The sequence below is a fragment of the Arvicanthis niloticus genome, chromosome 26 (genome assembly GCF_011762505.2).
Source record: "Arvicanthis niloticus isolate mArvNil1 chromosome 26, mArvNil1.pat.X, whole genome shotgun sequence".
NCBI lineage: Eukaryota > Metazoa > Chordata > Mammalia > Rodentia > Muridae > Arvicanthis > Arvicanthis niloticus.
In genome coordinates, this window is record NC_133434.1 from 5682565 (window position 1) to 5701884 (window position 19320).

Sequence of the window (19320 nt, forward strand, 5' to 3'; positions counted from 1 at the left end):
CAGTGCTACAGCACACAGGTCAACATCAGAGGATAATTTTGTAGAGTTGGTTCTCTCCTACCGTTATGTGGGTTCCAGGGATCAAACTCAGGTTGCCAGGCTTATGTCTTTACCCACTAAACTAACTCACAGGCCTAAAAAATACACTTTGGTAAACAACTCAAGCCCTATTGATTGCATTAAAAAACAAAAAACAAAAAACAAAACAGATTTTGATTTTTGTGGCCAAGGCCAGGAGAGAAACGACTTCTGAAAGTTGTCCTATGACCATGAAACATATCATATGTACAAACAAGGGGGTGCACATGTGTTTTAGTTGTTTTTTGTTTCTCTGTGTAGCCCTGGCTATTCTGGACCAGACTGGCCTCAAACTCAACAGATTCACTTGCCTCTGCCTCTTGGGTGCTGGGATTAAAGGTGAGCACATCTTTTCTTTTTTAAAATCTCAACACAACTTTCATTTTCAGTGAAGTGCCCCTGTATTCAGTTGCTAATTTTAGTTTGTCTCAAACAGGCACTCAGAACTTGGCATAGACAGAGCCTAGCATTCCTTTGACTATTTTCCTATTACCCACTGCTGATACCCTAGTGAAGGAGGTTCACACTACTTTCTGGGGTGGGCATGTGGGCGCATACCTAAAACCTAAATATAAGGATGAAGCAGAAAGGCTGCCTTAAGTTTGAGTCCAGCAAGGCCTTCACAGTAAGATCCCATCTTCAAAACACAAACGGCAAGATGGCTGAGCAAGCATGGAAGCACAGAACCAACTCCACAAAGCTGTCCTCTGACCTCCTCACATGTATCATGGGATGAACTACTTTCCCACATACATGGTGGTAAGAACAAAACAATGTGTGTACATACTTTGATTACTACACAATCTCTATTGTACACATGAGTGAGCCTTTACTGGCACCAACTACAATAAAAATAAAAAAAAAAAAGGCAAATCTTCTCATTTGTTTGTTGGTTTACTAAAATGTAATTCTTTACATTTTTAAAACTTTAAAAACTTTCTCTTTGGGCTGCAAAGATGGCTCAGAGGTTAGGAATACTGTTCTTCCAGAGGTCCTGAGTTCAATTCCCAGCAACCACATGGTGGCTCACAACCATCTGTAATGGGATCTGATGCCCTCTTCTGGTGTGTCTGAAGACAACTATGTTGTACCCATACACACAAATCTTAAAAAAAAAAAAAATTCATTAAAAAAAAGAAAAACGTTCCCTTTCATTTTTGAAGCACGTCCCAGCCAGGTCAGATTGTCCTTGAACTTGCTCTGTAACTGGAGATGACCTTGAACCACTGTTCCTTCTGCTTTCACCTCAAGTGATGGAAGTAAACATGTTCCACCACACCTGGCTAGTGGAAACCCCCTTTAAAAATGTGTATGGGTGTTCTCAAGACTTGTTAAGCCACCATATGGGTGCTGAGATTGAAACCCAGGTGCTGTGCAAGAGCAGCCAGGTGTTCTTTACTGAAGAGCACTGGAAAGCACTTTTGAAACTGAAAAAGCAGCAGAAAGATAGCTCAGTGGTTAAGGGCACTTGTTACAATTTTTGTGCACGAACTGTAATCAATTCCAAGATACTTACTAGTCTATATCAACTATATAAGCACATAAAACTTTCAACTACAGTTGTCATGTGTATATATTACAGGTTTCTATAAATCAAGTATATAACCTCTTCCTTGAATTACAGAATGACATTTAATATACTAAAACCTAGGACTTTCTTTCTTCATAAATACTTTAGAAATGAACATACTTGCTTTAAAACACTCATCAAAACAAAAAAATCTCAAAACCCAACAATCATCACTTTGATGAAGTAAACACAATTAAAACACTATGACCCAAGGTCAGCCCGAGAACATCTTTCAGAACTAATTTCTGAAACCTATAAGCAGATTAATCAACACAAAGTCATTCAGTCTATGAATACAGTATCTCAAGGATGTGATTTAGAAATCAAACATTACACATTTTATGGGAAACCAGCTCACGTTTAATTGTGATATTTTAAAATTGTACAAGTTTTTTTACATCTGCCCTCCCACCCCATGTGTCGACTCTTAAAATGACAGGAAAACATCAGCAATCACAGGTTGAATAGTAAGTTTACCCCTTCAGTTCCTATTTGAAGCACCCAGTATTCCTTAAAACACCAGTCTGACCTGGCAGTGGCCAACAATAAATTTTATCTTCAGAGTTAAGTTCAGATTCTCTGAGCATACTATGATGCAGTGGCACTTGTCCAGAACTGGTACCATCCCATAGCTGAGGAACTTTAAATGTACCAGTGAAAAACTGTTTCCCCTTCAAGGGGAAAAAAAAACATGACTCCTCACAACCCAACCAGTTTGGCTGAGGTCTATCTGTCCCATTTCTTCAGGCTCCATTTCCCACACTCCTCTCATTCCTTTTCTGCAGCAGAGCAGTAGAGACCAAACCTAACCTGAGTTACGAGAAAACAAGACAGTGATGGCTATGGAAGGGTGACCCGAGCGACCTCCCATGTCCAATGTATGTGCTTCACAGAAAAACAGTTACAACAAAGTCACAAAACACAACAGCTAAAATTACAAAGCCCATTCATCCAGGGGTGCTGGAAGGCAGGAGGAGTGGGGGGGGGGGTGTAAATGACATAAGGAAAGGAAGTGGGGAAGTACTCCAATCAGTCCAGGCACAGGAGCTGGCAAGTGCTTAAAAAAACAGTTGGAAAACTCTGGTCCTTCCAGACCCAGGGTGGTGGTAAAAATCCACATCCTTGAGTCAGGAAGATTCCAATTCAAAAACAAGGGGATATGCAGAGGGCCCTTGGCAGTGGGTCCTGCCTTCCATGGCAGGGAAGGAAAACAGAGACAAGAGCTGCCACATCCACCACCCAGTCCCACCTGCCCCTTTGACAGCAGGACTCAGTGGCCTGCAGCAGCTTTCAGTTTGGCAGGAGAAGGATGTGGCGAAGGGAATTTCTCTGCAGAGGATGAGCTGCTCAGGGCTGACTGCAGGTAGACGGTCTTGTGGAAAAGTCTGTTGCTTAAAAAGACCACCAAGGAGAAGAGGCGCAACTGGAAAAGACTGAAAGAACAAGAAATCATTCATTAGCTTCCAGTTGATCAAAATAACCACTTCAAACATAATTACTGCTTCAAACATATTATAGCTATCTGATGATTTGAAATTTAAAACTACATAGGGAGAAACAAGGCAGAAGAACTCAAAGGAGCACAGATATTAGACGCATGCATTGATCAGCTAAAATATTTACTGGGTGCAGAGCAAGTATCAGGACAGGCTATTTGCCTAGCATGCCTGAGGCTCTGAGATTAATTCCACCACTGGAAGAAATGCAGCATGTCCTGTTACTGCTACAAACGCATTACAACCCGCATCTTAAGTATTGGGATTTTTGTTTGCCTACAAGTATGATTGTGCACGACTTTTGTACCTGGTGCCCATGGAAGCCAGAAGAGGTTGTAGGATCTTCTAAAATTAGAGTTACAGATGCCTGTGAAGCACCAAGATACTAGGAACTGAACTGACCCTTCTAGAAGAATAAGAGCCAATGTGAGCCATCTCTCCAGTCCCAGAATCCAGATCTTAAGAGCATTTCTTTGTATGGTCAGGTCACAAAGAGCCTACTACTTTAAAAATGGCCATTATTAAAAATGGGCTTTACTTCCTTCAACAAAGGAATGGATACAAAAAATGTGGTACATTTACACAATGGAATATTACTCAGCTATTAAAAATAATGAATTCGAGAAATTCTTAGGTAAATGGATGGAACTAGAAAATATCATCCTGACTGAAGTAACCCAATCACAAAAGAACACACATGGTATTTACTCACTGATAAGCGGGAATTAGCCCAAAAGTTTGAAACAACAAAAATTCGACTAACAGACCACATGAAGCTCATGAAGAAGGAAGAACAAGTGTGGATGCCTAGGTCTTACTTAAAAGGAGTAACAAAATACCCAAGGGAGCAAATATGGAGACAAAGTGTGGGACAGAAACTGAAGGAGGGGTTCATGAAGACCATTCCACCTGGGTATTCATCCTATGTGCAGTCACCAAAGATAGACGCATATGGATGTCAGGAAGTGCATGCTGACAGGAGCCTGATATGGCTGTCTCCTCAGAGGTCCCCCAGAGTCTGACATACCCAGAGGCAGATGCTCACAGCTAACCATTGATCGGATCAAGGGTTCCCAATGGAGAAGTTAGAGAGAAGACTAAAGGAGCTGGAAGGGTTATTGGCCCCATGAGGAGAGCAACAATATCAACCAACCAGAGCTTCCCAGGGTCTAAACCACCAGCCTAAGAGCACACAGGGAGGGACCCATGACTCCAGCTGTATATGTAGGGGAGGATGGCCTTGTTGGGCATAGGTGGGAAAGGAGAGCTTTGGTCCCATGAAGGCTGAACACTGAGTGGGGGGGGGGGGGGCGAATTTGAGGGTGGGAAGGTGGGAGTTGGGGGGTAGGTGAGGGCACACCCTCATAGAAGCAGGAGGCGTGGGGGATGGGATAAGGGGTTCCTGGGTGGTGGGGGGAATAGGGTAAGGGGATAAAATTTGAAATGTAAATATAATATCCAATTTAAAAAAAAGGAAAAAAACTTTACTTAGATGTTTATAAAGGACATATATTCAGTGACTATTGGTTTAGAACTCACTTTGTAGCTCAGTCTGCTCTTGAACTCCTATTCATCCTCCTGCCTCAGGCTTCCAAGTGCTGGGATTAAGATATGAATCACCACACCTGGTACAACTAAGTAACAGGTAAAAGTGGACAGGTTTGGTGGTATCTACCTAGTCACAGCATTGGGGGACAAGGCAGCAAAATCACAAGCCCAGGAGACAACAGGGTCACACATGTATGAATGTCAGTTTGGGAAACATAATTTATGTGCTTATACTAAAAAAAATTTTGGCATATCTCATAAGTTTCTCTGTCTCGGTTCCCAGCACCCATAAGGTAACTCACAACAGCCTGTAATCTAGTTGCACAGGATCTGACACCATCTACTGCTCTCCATGGGCACGTCACATGCATGATATAAACAAAATACTAAAACAAAATAAAAAAATGAATCTTGAAAAATAAACTATAGCCGGGCAGTGGTGGCGCACACCTTTAATCCCAGCACTTGGGAGGCAGAGGCAGGCGGATTTCTGAGTTCGAGGCCAGCCTGGTCTACCAGAGTGAGTTCCAGGACAGCCAAGGCTATACAGAGAAACCCTGTCTTGAAAAACCAAATAAAATAAAATAAAAAAAAAAATAAAATAAAAATTAAAAAATAAAAATAAACTATAGATTAAGGTTGATGGTTAGTTTGATGTCAACTTGAAACAAGCTAGAGTCGCTTTAGAAAGGGAGCCTAAATTGAGACAAGGGCTCCACAAGATCCAACTCTAGAGCGTTTCTTAATTAGTGAGTGATGGAGGAGGCCCAGCCCACTGAGAAAGGCCATCCTTGGGCTGATGGCCCTGAGTTCTTTAAGAAAGCAAGCTAAGCAAACCATGTGGTACAAGCCAATAAGCAGCACCCTCCATGGCCTGCTCCTGCCTCCATGTTGCTGAGCTGTCTGAGTTCTGGTCTTGACTTATAAGTATAAGCCAAATAAACCCTTTCCTCCTCAAGCTACTTTTGGTCATGGTGTTTTTCAACACTGTGATAAGTAGCCCCAACTAGGACATAAGGCTTTCCTTAGCACACATAAGAGATTTATGGAGTACGAGCCTCCTCATTAGTACTCACTATGCTTTCCCAGGAGTCTTTGCTTCATTGGCGCTGATGATGAATAAGGGAAACAGGATAGAAAAGAGGCAGCCACTGTTTTTAAAAAACAAAAGGTCAACTTTACAAGGCATGACTTTTTAGGAAAAGTATAACAAGCCTCCTATCTCCTCACTTCTCAATTTCTAAGTATCTTCCTGCTCCAGGGAGGCAGCAGATTTTTTTTATATTTACATTTTAATGATAACAAATGTCATTTACTATTAACCACCACAACAAATCCTGATGTTCAAATGATGTAAAATGCTGATACAGAAGCAGAATAAAACATGCTTACTTAAAACATACTTGTACCTGAGTTTTTATTGTTTTTCAAATTCTTTTTCTAGCCAAATTACCTGATAATGTAGGAGGACTGCATTGCTGTGAGGAAAGCCAAGGGCAAGCCAAACCCAAAGTAGTAAGGCCAATTCCTTTCTATGTTTGACAATCGCTGGTGCATTTCAATTCCTAAAATTGGGAAGTCAGCACACACGTAAGGTACATTTTATTTACAAGACTAACTGCCAATTATTTAAGGCTTGGGTTTTAAACACGGGGTACCTACCATGTGAACAAAGATACAGCATATAAACCACACAAATCTACCAAGTTCCTGATGGTGCACACTTTTGATCCTAGGCAGAGAGGCAACTTGGTCTACATAGGGAGCTACTGACCAGCCAGGACTACATAGTAAGACCCTTTTGCAAAGAATTATACAAATGTAATATAAAGCTTCAATGAAAAGATTTTTACAAAAATAATTTCAAAGTAACATTAATTTTAGCAGCAGCATCCGTTGTTAGGGCAGTCTACAAAGTATCAAAAAAGGATGGCATCTTGCCAGGCAGTAGTGCCTTTAATCCCAGGGCTCACTCAAGAGGCAGAGGCAGCAAATCTTCAAGGCCAGCCTGGTATGAAGAACAAGCTCCAGGACAGCCAAGGCTACACAGAGTCCCTGTCTCACAAACAAACAAAAGAATGGCATCTCTACTGAAAGTACATACTTACTTTCAGCCAAATATTTGAAAGGTTTTTTTTTTTGTTTGTTTTTAATATAGGATCTTATATATGGCCCAGGTTAGTTTCAAACTCAAGACCCTCCTATCTCTACATCAAAGTGAGTGCAAGAATTTACAAGCAGGGGCTGGAGAGATGGCTCAGTGGTTAACAGCACTGACTGCTCTTCCAGAGGTCCTGAGTTCAATTCCCAGCAACCACATGGTGGCTCACAACCATCTGATGGCCTCTTCTGGTGTGTCTGAAGATAGCTACAGTGTAGTCATTTAAATAAATAAATAAATCTTAAAAAAAAAATTTACAAGAATTTACAAGTGCTGGACACCACAGTCTTCTTAGAAGATTCCCAGCCTGGTATGGTGACACACACCTGTAATCTCAGCATTCAAGAGGCTAAAACAAGAGTATTGAAGTTTGAAACTAGCCTGGACCATAAAAAACCATCAGGCCACCAAGGCTACACACAGGAAAAAAAGAATGCACCTTTATGTCAACACTCTGAAAGTAAATGAAGGCAGACCAAAGTTCACAATCACCCTGAGCTCCAAAGAAGTTCAATGGTAGTAGGATGGGCTAGCTACATGAGATCTTGACTCAAAAAATGACTTTAAAAATGATAGCATGAAATCCCAACGTAATCAAAGGAGCTGGATTCTGATAGTGTACATATTAATCCCAGCACCTAGGAGGCAGAAGCAGGAAGCTGGAAAGCTGAGAGCCAGCCTGAACTAAAGAATGAGTGCTCCAGGCCAGGCGTTACATACTTGGCAATACCAAGTAAAAACCAAAATTTGTGTTACTATTCTAAATGCACAGGCATCTACTTAACTTCTGAACCAACTTGTGCTCTTTCTGCCAACCTCTGACAGAACTACATCCCATTACACACTTTGCCTGGCCCCAAAAGTTAGTAAGCGTAATGTAATCTCCCACTTGCCAATGGGCCAATAACCTTTCAGAAACCTGCTAAGTGCTTAAGTATTGAACAGCTCAGTCTGTATAGCACCAGCATTTCTGAGGGGCTTCTACAGTCCGAGTTCCTTGACATGGACCTACCTTTGTTGAACCAACGGTACTCAAAGCAGTACAGTGAGTAGAGAAGAGACATGTGCAGCAGACTAACCAGCTGACCCACAAGATGGATGGGGAAGAGACTCACAAACATCCCCTGAGGAACAAAACACAGCACATCTTAACTCTAGAATGTAAGACACTTCTCACCCATGACTCCATCAGAGATGCCTCCTAGCAGCCTCAGACGCTGTTTAATGGCAGGATCAGAATCCCAAAGGGAGGAGGCAAATGCATGAACCTGCTACTACTGTCAGCCCTCCACCGTGTTTACAAAGGTGTATTTATTTAGGAGTAGTCTGCTACATATATGGATATGTACAAGTGTGCCTGGTGCCCTAAGTGGGCATAAGAGGATGTATCAACTGGGACTGGAGGTGTAGATGGCATGTCACCATGTGGGTACTAGGAACCAAACCTGGGTCTTCTGCAACAACAGTAAATACTCTCAACCCATGAGCCATTTTTTCAGCCTTGACTTTTTTTCTTAAGTGGGTTGTGTATGTGTGTGTCCTCTTAAATCTCAACTGTGTAACAATTTTTAGCTCTACCTAATACTATTTCAATCTAGCTTCTTAAAGAGATGTTCATCAGGTAATAAGTGATGCTGTGAAAGCAAGATGACTGAGATCAAATCCCCAGCACCCACACTAATGCCAGGCTTGGATGTGTGTGCCAATAACCAACACATGACGGAAAGCAGACAAGAACAAATCCTAGATTGCTGACCAGCAATAACCACAGCCAAAAATAGTGACCTTCAGGTTCAGTGACAGATCTCAAAGGCATATATGCATAGTCCCTATCTTTGTATAGATGCAAAAACCCATCTTTGTGAAGTCCCCTCCCACTTTCCTTTTTTAAAATGTCTGTGTTTCTCACCTGAAGAAGGAAAAGTGCCTGTAGCAAAAGGTTGAAGAGCATGTCAGCAATTATTTTGCTGACACTGGGGAATGGATGAGGTTTCCTCCCTGACACCTCAAATGCCAAGTCAGCTATATCCTGAAACAAAGAACAGTAATATAGCAAAACATGAATTAAATAATCCCAGTGTCCATCCCCAAAGTTGAGGGTACTGGTTTGCTGCTAGAACTGCCAGGTGAGAAAGAAAAGTCTGCCTCAGTAACACAAGACAGTAATTTCATTTTACAAAATCACAACTATTATCCAACTCACTGCTTAGCTAAAAAAAAGTTAAGGATTGAGAATTGTTTTATAGGCCACTAACTTTACAAGCTAAAATGTGTGACCTAGTCAACCCAGTGTGTAGAACCCAGTCTTCATTTTGTCCTGCACCTACCTGGAACCAAATGGCATTCACAACTTTGCTGAGCACAAACAGGGGGAGCACCCAGAGAGCACTGAAGACTGACGTGAGGAAGAACTCGAGCCATGACCAGACATCTCCATGTAGTGATGGGTCACCTAAAAAGAGCAAAAAGAGTTATTAGCTTAATTAGACAGAAAGACCCAACATGGAAGTATTCTGTGACTATTGCTCTGCTTCACTTCAGTTATGTTCTGCCTATCTTGAAACAAACCTGCTTACAAGGTGACAGAGATATCACAGGGACTAATTACCAGAAGGTACCTGGATTTAAATCTGTACTTTTATTAATGGCTTGACTAACTTCCATTTACTTAGACAGGAAATGGACAGCCCAACAACGCCTATTTCAAAAAGCTATTGAGAAGTCTAAATTCAAAACAAATTGCTGGTGTGTTAGGAAGTGCTCAGTAAATTGAGGAAGACTAAAAACAAATATCTCAAACGTCTTATTCCCATCAAGATAAGACATGCTCACTTACCGATAATCCGGGCTGTTACTGATTGAAGCACAGGAATAAACACTCGATAGAACAAGAGGAGACTGAACTGAAGAAAAAAGGCAATAAAGTAATCAAAAGCCTTTACAAGGCACCAGGCAGCAGTGGCACACCTCTAATCCCAGCACTTAGTAGGCAGAGGCAGGCAGATCTCAAGTTTAAATATTAAAGCCATTTCACCTTTCCGCATAATGACTTACCAGTAAAGACGGTTAGTTTATAAGTTAGGAGGCTAGAAGTACTCTAGAGTGCAGCAAAATGGCACTGTGCATCACTGAGACTTGAGGGACAGGGGCGACATTTGACTGACATTCCCAAAGTATAGATATATACTAAGCATACAGTTGTGTTTTAGTTAAACCTAAAGCTAGTTATCTGAAAATATTAGTGAGATGTTTACATTAAGATAAACTGAATCACATGGTCAAAAGCAATATTTACTCATTCTTGAAACATCTCAATCTCACAAAAGACAACGATAGTTCTCAACTCAATATAGGTAACCAATAGTTACAACCAGAAACAAGGAGAACCTTGTTTATCTGGCCACATCTACCCTTCTCTGATCCTACAGATGTTCTAGCCAAAAATGTCCAATGTTAACACAAATTGTAACAATACTAAAATCTGTCAATGAATCATATAAACAAACATATACTCAGGACTCTGGTTACATAAGTGAACAAGGTATAAAACACACTACAGACTCTGCACAGAATCCAAGTCCATTTGTTGTTCTGTGTGTTTTTGCTAGTAAGTTTGTCTTTCCAGACAAGGTTCCTCTGTGTAACAACCCTGGCTGTCCTAGAACTCACTCTGTAGACTAGTATCTCCTTGAGATCCAACATTGAGATCTGCCTGCCTCGGCCTCCTAAGCACTGGGATTAAAGGTGTGTACCACTTTGCCTGGCAGGGTCTTACATATCTCAGCCTAATCTCAAACTCACTATGTAGCCAAGGAGGACCCTGAACTTCTGATCTTCCTTGGTAGTTAAAGCTACTGAGTATTACAACTACTAAGTATTAGAACTACTAAGTATTACAGTATTTTTATTTCTTTTTAAAGCTTTCTTTTTATTTATTTATTTTTTTGTGTATGTGTTTGGTTGTCTTATGTGCACCACATGCATACAGGTGCCCATGGAGCCCAGAAGAGTGTATAAAATCCCCTGGAAATGAAATTAAATGAAGGGCTTCATTCTGACAGTCTCATACAAACAAAGCCCAGTGCCCCACTCCCCTCCCCCATCCCCATCCATATCATCAGCATATATTAGCAGCTCAAAGATGAAAGACAATTCATAGAAACAGTTGGGAAATATTAATCAATAACGATCTAAATATACTTGTAAAGATCCTAAAATTTGATGGAAAACACTTACCCAGAATACTCCACCGTTCCAAGCACAACACTGGAAAATCCTACTAACAATACGTGGCTCACTGGAAAATATGAATTATGAATTTAGCTTGTAAGGCATACAGGCTACTTCCTAATGTTATCTATGAACTCCATTTTATAGATTCTATTGAATCTATATTATCTTTCAGCTCCTAGTGTTCTCCTAAGTTCAAATTCGGTCAATAAGAAAAGGCTGTTTGTTAAAAGGTTAAGGAACCAGGTATTTTTAAGACAGGGCCTCATTATAAGTTCAGGCTAGCCTCAAATTCTTGGCAGTCATCCTGCCTCAGTACTGGGATTACAGACATGTGCCACCACACACCCAGGTGAAACCCGATTTTCTATTTTGTTGTCATTTTGAGATAGGATTTTTTTTTTTCTTTAGCCCTGACTGGCCTGGAACTATCTGGCTTCAAATTGCCTGCCTCTGCCTTCTAAGTGCTGGTATTAAAGATATACACTACCAGCTATTCTGAAAAAAAAAAAAAATGTAAAAGGGGCAAATGAGATGGCTTACTGTGTTTGCCATACAAGCCTGGAACCCTGAGTTTGATGCCCTGAACCTATGTAAAGGTTTGGAAGACATCATGTGACCCCTACACATGTGCTGTGAAATGGATCTACCCTCCCAATGATAAATAACTTTTAAAATATTTTTTATTTCTGTGGGTATTTTGCCTGCATGTATTATCACATATGTAGCCCATGGAGGCTAGAAGAGAATCTTGGATCTCCTGAAAGCAGAGTTGTTAGCCCCATGAGTGCTTAGAACTGAACCCAGACCAGCAAACATTCTTAACACTGAGCTACCTCTACAGCCCCCAAAGAAAATAAAATGTGTGTCTGTTGTGCGTCTCTGTGTGTGTATTCTGCCCTCTGAGGTAAGAGCATATTAAAGTTTGGGAGTAGGATTTATCAATAAATCCAGAGACTTTCCAATTTGATGGACCGATATCCATCAAATATTTTTTTGTGGTCTCTATTTGGCACTGATTTTATTTTGTTGTTGTTGTTTATCATTGTGTGTGAGACATGCATGTAGAGGGCTAAGGACAACTTTATGGAGTTGGTTCTTTCAGCTTTCTATCCATGGGTTCCAAGGACTGAACTCAGCTCCTCAGGCTTGCTAGGCAAGCATCTCTGCCCTCTAAGCCATCTCTCCACAGATTTTTAACACCACATTCAAATAAGAATCCTAGTTTAAGTCAGTGTGCATGCGTTGCATGTGTGTATGTTTTCCTGTTTAAAAAAAAAAAAAAACTAATAGGATGCTGACATTATAACTTACTATGTAGGGCCTCTATTTTAAACTAAGGCCAGTCATTTACTCACGTGCCCTCCTTTGACATTTTGGGATGTGCACCTATACTTACGTCTCTTGCTTCCGCTCTACACTCTGGGGTCTCCTCTGGGCCAAGAGGCTACTTGCCCTTCTTCGACGCTGCTCCTCTCTCTTCTGCTGGATCCGAGCATCTAGCTTTGAGATGGTACAGATGCCCCAGATGGAGTCTTTGATTCCCTAAAGATAAGGACATTTTTAATGAGTGATAGTGGGCTGGAGAAGGGTTTGGCAGCAAAAGTCTTTTACTTTTAAGCCCTAGTCATTGACTAGGCATGGCGGCAGATGCCTCTCTAGGTTGAGGCAGAAAAATCCCAAGTTCAAGGCCAGCCAGAGATACGAGATACATAGCAAATACTAAGCCAGTCTGGCCTGTACAGAGAAGCTGTGTATACCTCTCTCAGTTAGATCAGCCTGGGCTTACAATACTCTCTCTTAAAATAAAGGCAAGAGAAGCCTGGGATTCAGCAGAACACTTGCCTATCATGTGAGAGGCCACTATTGACAGGACAGAAAAATTATACAAATAAAGCCAAATACATACAACACACAACAAAACACACACACACACACACACACACACACACACACACACACACACAAGATTTATATCCAAAGTAGAATTTCACAAGGATAGTCTCACAACCATGGAAGCGCATGGGAGAAGAGAAAGCTGACACACTACCCAAGCACACACAGTAACTACAACTAACAGAAACAAAAGCAAAGCTGTTCAGACAGTAATCAAGAAACCAAACAGATCCTGGGGGCTCAACTCAGTGTCAGGCTTGTTCATCATCCTGCTTCTATCAGGAATGTGAAGCCATTCTGTGTAAAACACAGTTTGAAGTAAAGTATCTTTAAAATAAGGCTTTTTCCTCCATCTGTTTCAGGCCCTTTGTGATGAGAGATTTGGACGCACATTCCTCTCTGTGAGCCATCTCATAAGCCCATGGTTCTTTCTAAGACTGATTTAACAGGCAGTTAAGAATGTCACCCCTAAGCCTAGAAAGCCATTATTTTTACCATCTTTTTTTTTCCTTTTTGAGATGTGCTTTATACCTTTGTTTTTATTTTGCTGTCACTGCTGCGCTCGCTGCTTTTGAGATGGGTCTCACTGCATAGCCCCATGGCCAAAACCTCATGATCCTCCTGATTCAATCTGATGGGTGCTGTGATTACAGATATGTGCTACTCTATCTGGCTCTAACTAGCATGGTTACACATTCTTATAATCCCGGCACTTGTGATCAAAAGCAAGGGGATCAGGAATTCAAGGTCTCCTGGACTATACAGCCAGCTGGAAGGTAACCTGTCTCAAAAGCCAACAGAAGAGAATCTGAAGCTAAGCTAACCAGAATCCTAAAAATGCTGGGCAATAGACAGGCCTGTCACCTTCCACAGGATGCAGACAGAATAGAAGGGCTGGAAATCAGTGTGGGCTCTGCAAGCATGAAGACATGTGTTCCAATCCTGAGCTTCTTGTAAAAAGCTAGTCATGGCTGCTGCTGGATCCCAAGAATTCCCTGACAAGCCAGGCTTGCCAAATAGACACTGTCTCAAGGCAAGAAAGCAGACAGTAACAGAGGTGATACAGAAATATACCTAAGGTTCTGCTTTGGCCTCCCCATGAGAATAGGAGTGCATCTGCAGACCCACATCCACCACATAAACACACACAGATGACACACACACAGATACACACAGGCTCACAATTGAAATTCCAACATTTGGGAAAGAGAAACGGGACTGAAAGGAACTCAAACCAGCCAAGGCTGTGTAACAAACTAAGATACAGGATAGTACAACTCATTCCTAGTATTTGACACACTGAGGCAGGAGCATCACCAGGAGCTCAAGATCAGACTGAGATACATAGCAAGACTGTCTCAGAAATACCCAAAATTCCTACTTAGAGTGATGTAGACTAAACTAACCTTCTCTGCAAAAGACTCAACAAATATACAAAATCACAAAACAAGAAAGACTTCCTGGTCGGTTTCTTTAACAAAAAAAAACAAAAACAAAAACAAAAAAACAAACAAAAAAACAAACAAAAAAAAAAAAGAAAGAAAGAAAGAAAAAGGTTAAGGGACAAATTCCTTGAAACAAAACATACTCACCCTGCCAAGGTCCTGCAGAAAGGTTTTCACACTGTCCGCCATCTCTTCACTGCCCCACTATCAGTTACAGAAAGAGGGACTTGCCCCCAAACCACTCATCATGGAGGGCCTGGAGAAAGACGTACGTTAAAGATCCATCACTTCATAATCTGTTTCTACAAAACGACTCCACTCTATTAGTACCCCTCTGACACTAATAACATCAACTAAGAGGCTACACCTCTAACTGTTCAACAAGAATCTTTTTGTTTTATGTTGAGGTCTTGGTTAAGTTGTTCTGACTAGCCCCACACTTGCTCAAACTATAGGAATGTTTAGTTAGGAGGAGGAAAATGTGCTCCTGGAGAAGTAAGTGGTCTCCCCCGAGCCCTGATTTCCCAAACTACTCCTCCTAAACACTTGAGAATCTGGAGATAGAAATGCTCTCTTAAGCAGTTTTTATACTGGTTATATAGACCCGAGCACTTGAATGCGGGACTAGAAAAGATGGCTCAGTGGTGAAGAGAGCTGGCTGCTGCTCTTTCACTGGACCGGAGATCAATTCCCACCTATGTCAGACCACTGACAACCATCTGAACTCCAGCTCCAGGAGATTCAATAACCTTTTCTGGACCTACACAAGCACCCACGCACACAGACACACACACAGAAGCTACATACTATGGTATATTCTAATTCTAGCACTCAGGAGGGAAAGGCGGGAGGATGACCACAGTTTCCTCACCAGGCGGCCACACATTACGTTCCACACCGAAGACCCTGTCTCATACAATAACAATTTGTTTTGATTACTTTAGTCATAGTCCTCAAATACGTGGAAAAATTTAAGACATCTAAAACTACCAAGCCCTGTATAGGTCTATGTTTTTTTCTAACTTCATCCCCCCAAACCACTAACACAGAACCAGAGCTTCACACATAGTGAGCAAGTGCTCTACCACTGACCTACAGCACCAGTTCATTTTCTAATTTTAAATATACACATGCACACGTGTTTCAATGATCATGTAATAATCAATTTTAAGCTGGACTAGGGCTGAGGGTCTAGTTCAGTGGCAGAATGCATGCTCACTCAATATGCATTGGAGCCAGTACCAAATGAAAAGGCCATAAAGTTCACACCTGCAAACAGTCTTTAGAAGGGTTAGAACGTAAGGGTTAGTTTGGGTATGGTGGCACATACCTATACCACCTGGAAAGCTGAAGCAAGAAGATCAGGAGTTCAAGGTCATCAGTCACTAAATTAGAAGTTTGAGGCAGCTACATGAGACCCTGTCTCAATAATAAACAGTAAGGGTTTCTCATTTTACTTCTCAGTTGAATGGGAAACCTGGCTCTATAATTAAGAAATTGACAGAGTTGCAAATAACTCTGTTGGGGCTAGGGAGGTAGCTGTGGAGGTAAAGGTATCTTCTGCTGAGCCAAACCACGTAAATTTAATCCTGTCTCCTGTGGGCTGTCCTGACCTCACATGCACACTGCTATGGCACACTCACATCAGGGCACATGTACGTGCAAGGTCAGGCAAACAGACAATGTTGAAAAGAACTGATAGAGGAAAATAAAAAGACAACTAAGTGGTGGAGTGTTTGTGTGACGTGTTCCATTCCCAACACCAAGAAAAATTAAACTGAGACTGGGTGGTGGTGGGAAGTCCTAGCCTCCCAGCTACCTGGCGGGCTAAGACAGGCTCATAAGTCCAAGGTCTGCTTAAGGCCAGACTGGTTAATCTAATGACATCTCTCAAAAACAAAACATTGGGGATATAGTTCAGTAGTTGAGAACCTGCATAGCATACAGTCCCCAGTACTGAGAGGACAAGAGAGTTCATAGTAGGAAATCTTTGGTTTTTCAAGACAGGGTTTCTCTGTGCAGCCCTGGCCATCTTAGAACTCACTCTGCAGACCTTACTCTGTAGACCAGGCTGGCCTTGAACCAAGAGATCTATCCAGCTTTTTTTCTTTTAAACTTTATTTTATGTGTATTGGTGTTTTGCCTGCATATGTCTGTGCATCAGTCATGTATTACAACTGTGAGCTGCCTTGTGAGTGCTTGGAATTGAACCCAGGTCCTCTGAAGAGCAGTCAGTGTTCTTAACCAGCCATCTCTTCAGCCCCTATAAATAATCTTAAAATAACAGTCTCTCATTTCTTTAAAGTGAACTCTAAGGTGAATGGGAAAAATCTACTTGCAAACATATGAGAACTTAGGATTCCAAAGTTATCAAGCCCCTCTAAATCAAGCTTAGAATCTTCGATTTAAGATCAAGCCCCTCTAAATCAAGCTCAGAATCTTCGATTTGAGAGATAATAACCTTAATAAGACAATTTCACAGTCAGCTTGTATACAAACTCAAATTTCAAATCATAAAGGATACTCTTCCTGGACCTTTGGCCACTTCATCAAGTAGCACCACACTGACCCAACTGGACTGATGCCATTCAAACTGGACAAACAGGGAATACAGTCAGAAGGCTGCCTGTACAACATCATTTGCACCATCTGCTCCTTAGGTCAAATCCTACCCAAATGTGCTCACCTAGAGAAGTTCCTAAGGTTAAGAAACATTATTCCCACTCCTCCCTCCTAAAAAAAAAAAAAAAACAAAAAACAAAAACAAAAAAACCAAAACCCTCAAGCCCACCAATCATGTGTACCAATATAGACAATGCTCCAAGAGTTGTGGTAAAAGCAGTCCACGCCCTCAAGACTAGCAAATGCCCCATGATGGGCAGGTAAGACACTAAGGTACAGTGAAGACTGTACAGATGCACCCTCTTAACCAATAACTCGCTCATCTACAAATAAAGGGTAGTAAATTAAAATTCTTCACAGAATAAACAAAGCTGAGAATTCTGGATAAATGTAACCCTATATAAAGAATACACCCGATTTGAGGTGGGGAAATTCATTACTCTAGTTTTCTCCCATAGCCCAGGCAGGGAGCTTCAAACATCTGTCATAGCCCAGAACCACTGTTATTTGACTCCTTGGCAGATTAATATCTGGCTTCTGCATGTACCAACTAACAAAGTACCTACTGACCAAATAGAGCCTTTGAAGGAAAGACTATATTATACTGTGGGCCTAACAGCTTTACTATGGGAGAGAACATTTGGTGTGAATTGCTGTTTAATAAATTGCCAGAGACAAGCAGAAAAAGTAACCTGCCACAATTTGAGGCCACACACTGACTGACACAAAGGACTCTTACAACAGAGAAAATCAAGATGCATCATCTGGTTCACAATATTTCACATCTAAACGGTTTGTCAACAGTGAGTGAAAGCTAATTACAACCAATTTTGGAACTTCAGTGTTCTGGACTTTTTTGCTTAGGCTTCGAAAAGAGGTTTTTTGTTTAACCCCAGCATCCCATGGGCAAATCACCTTCCTTGAACCTTGAAACACTGCTGGCCAATACATTTTTGACAGTCGTTAGATTATGCATCTACCGAGACATACGTACTCCTGCACTTTCATTTCTAAGCCACCAAACCCAAGTCCCGGAAGGCAGGAAGCCGGGGTTTCCCACTCCAGGTAGGGAAAAGGTAAACACCCTCACGCATCACCCGGCCACAGGCTACCTCCTGGGCAACCTGGGGTACTCGGCTCCTTCCCTCCCGCTGCGTCGGGGCAATTGGGGTGAGAATCCGTCCTTCTCCCCAGCCACTACCGCGCACAAGGTGCGGACCACGCTCACTGAGGGTCACCGGAGTTAAAGACAGCCCTGCCGCACCTGAGGAGAGAGAGCCTGAGCCCCGCGCGCCGCCGCCTCCCGGCCTGCCCTTGCCGCCCTTGCCGTCCCGGGCCCTTCGGTGGCCGGGGTCCTTGCCGCAGCCCCTTCCAGAACCTCCGGCCTGCCAGCCCTCGGTGGGCCCTGCGGCTCAGGCTCCGACTTGCAAGCGGCTCGAGCCCACTGCCCGCCGCGGCCTGCACCTACCCCGCCACCCTACCGCCGCGGCTCCAGTCCGGGCGCTCGCCCACCGAGGCTCGGCTCGCCTGCTCCGCGCCCCGCTGCCCGCTCCGCCCCGGCGCTCGGAGAGCCGGGGCTGGGCCCGCACTGGGCATGCCCGGGCCGCACGGGGCAGCTGGGAAGTCGGGCTGGCACCCTGTCGGTCGGGGGACAGGGGCGGGGCTAGCGAGGCGGGGCGGGGCCATGCCGGAGGGGCGTGTCCTGGGAGCCTGGGAATTGTAGTTGGCTGGAGCTCAGCGTGCAGGTTCATTCTGGGTATCCAGGTCCAGGCTTCTAGCCCTTTGTTGCCTCCTCGTCAAACCCCTTCTCACTATTGGGCCATCGTTCGCCTCCTCAACCTATCTACACATCAGTGCTCGTCTTTCTGAAATCCTTTAAGAATAAATGATGAAGACAATAAAATAGACGTCACGTTGATAGTTTAAAGGCTTTCCATAATGGAAGGCTAATAAACCAGGTATGGTGATGCACCACACCTGTAATCCCAGCCCTTGGAAATCTGAAGAAAAGAAATGCTCCAAATTCGAGTCCAGCCTTGGCTACATAGTAAGTACCAGGCTAGGTAGAGCTATATAGCAACACCCTGATTCAGAAAAACAAAAACTCAATAGAGTAATTGGTTATCATTCATGCACATGCACAAAGTCCTGGCTTCAAGTCCCAGCATCGTATTACACAGGGCATGATGGTACAATCTCAGCACTTGGGATTTGGAGGCAAGAGGAGGCAAGTTTGAGTGATTCAGAAATAAGTCATCAAACACTTAGGCTGTA

The 19320-nt window shown here is 42.6% G+C and overlaps 1 protein-coding gene across 2 annotated transcripts; it reads right to left on the minus strand.

The window, feature by feature from the left end:
- Positions 1-1985: 1985 nt before the first annotated feature.
- Positions 1986-18653, minus strand: Ei24 (EI24 autophagy associated transmembrane protein). 2 transcript variants are annotated; one of them, XM_076924646.1, is made up of 11 exons: positions 18515-18653; positions 14572-14680; positions 12483-12628; positions 11090-11150; positions 9690-9756; positions 9181-9305; positions 8763-8882; positions 7866-7977; positions 6146-6257; positions 5769-5843; positions 1986-3081 (listed from the first exon to the last, which is right to left on the minus strand). In XM_076924646.1, exons 2-11 carry the CDS (start codon positions 14611-14613, stop codon positions 2919-2921), a joined length of 1023 nt encoding a protein of 340 aa, XP_076780761.1. In that variant the 5' UTR covers positions 14614-14680; positions 18515-18653; the 3' UTR covers positions 1986-2918. The 2 variants fall into 2 exon arrangements, with proteins under 2 accessions (XP_076780761.1, XP_076780762.1); XM_076924647.1 differs by lacking the exon at positions 18515-18653 and adding an exon at positions 18311-18436.
- Between the last annotated feature and the right edge of the window lie 667 nt (positions 18654-19320).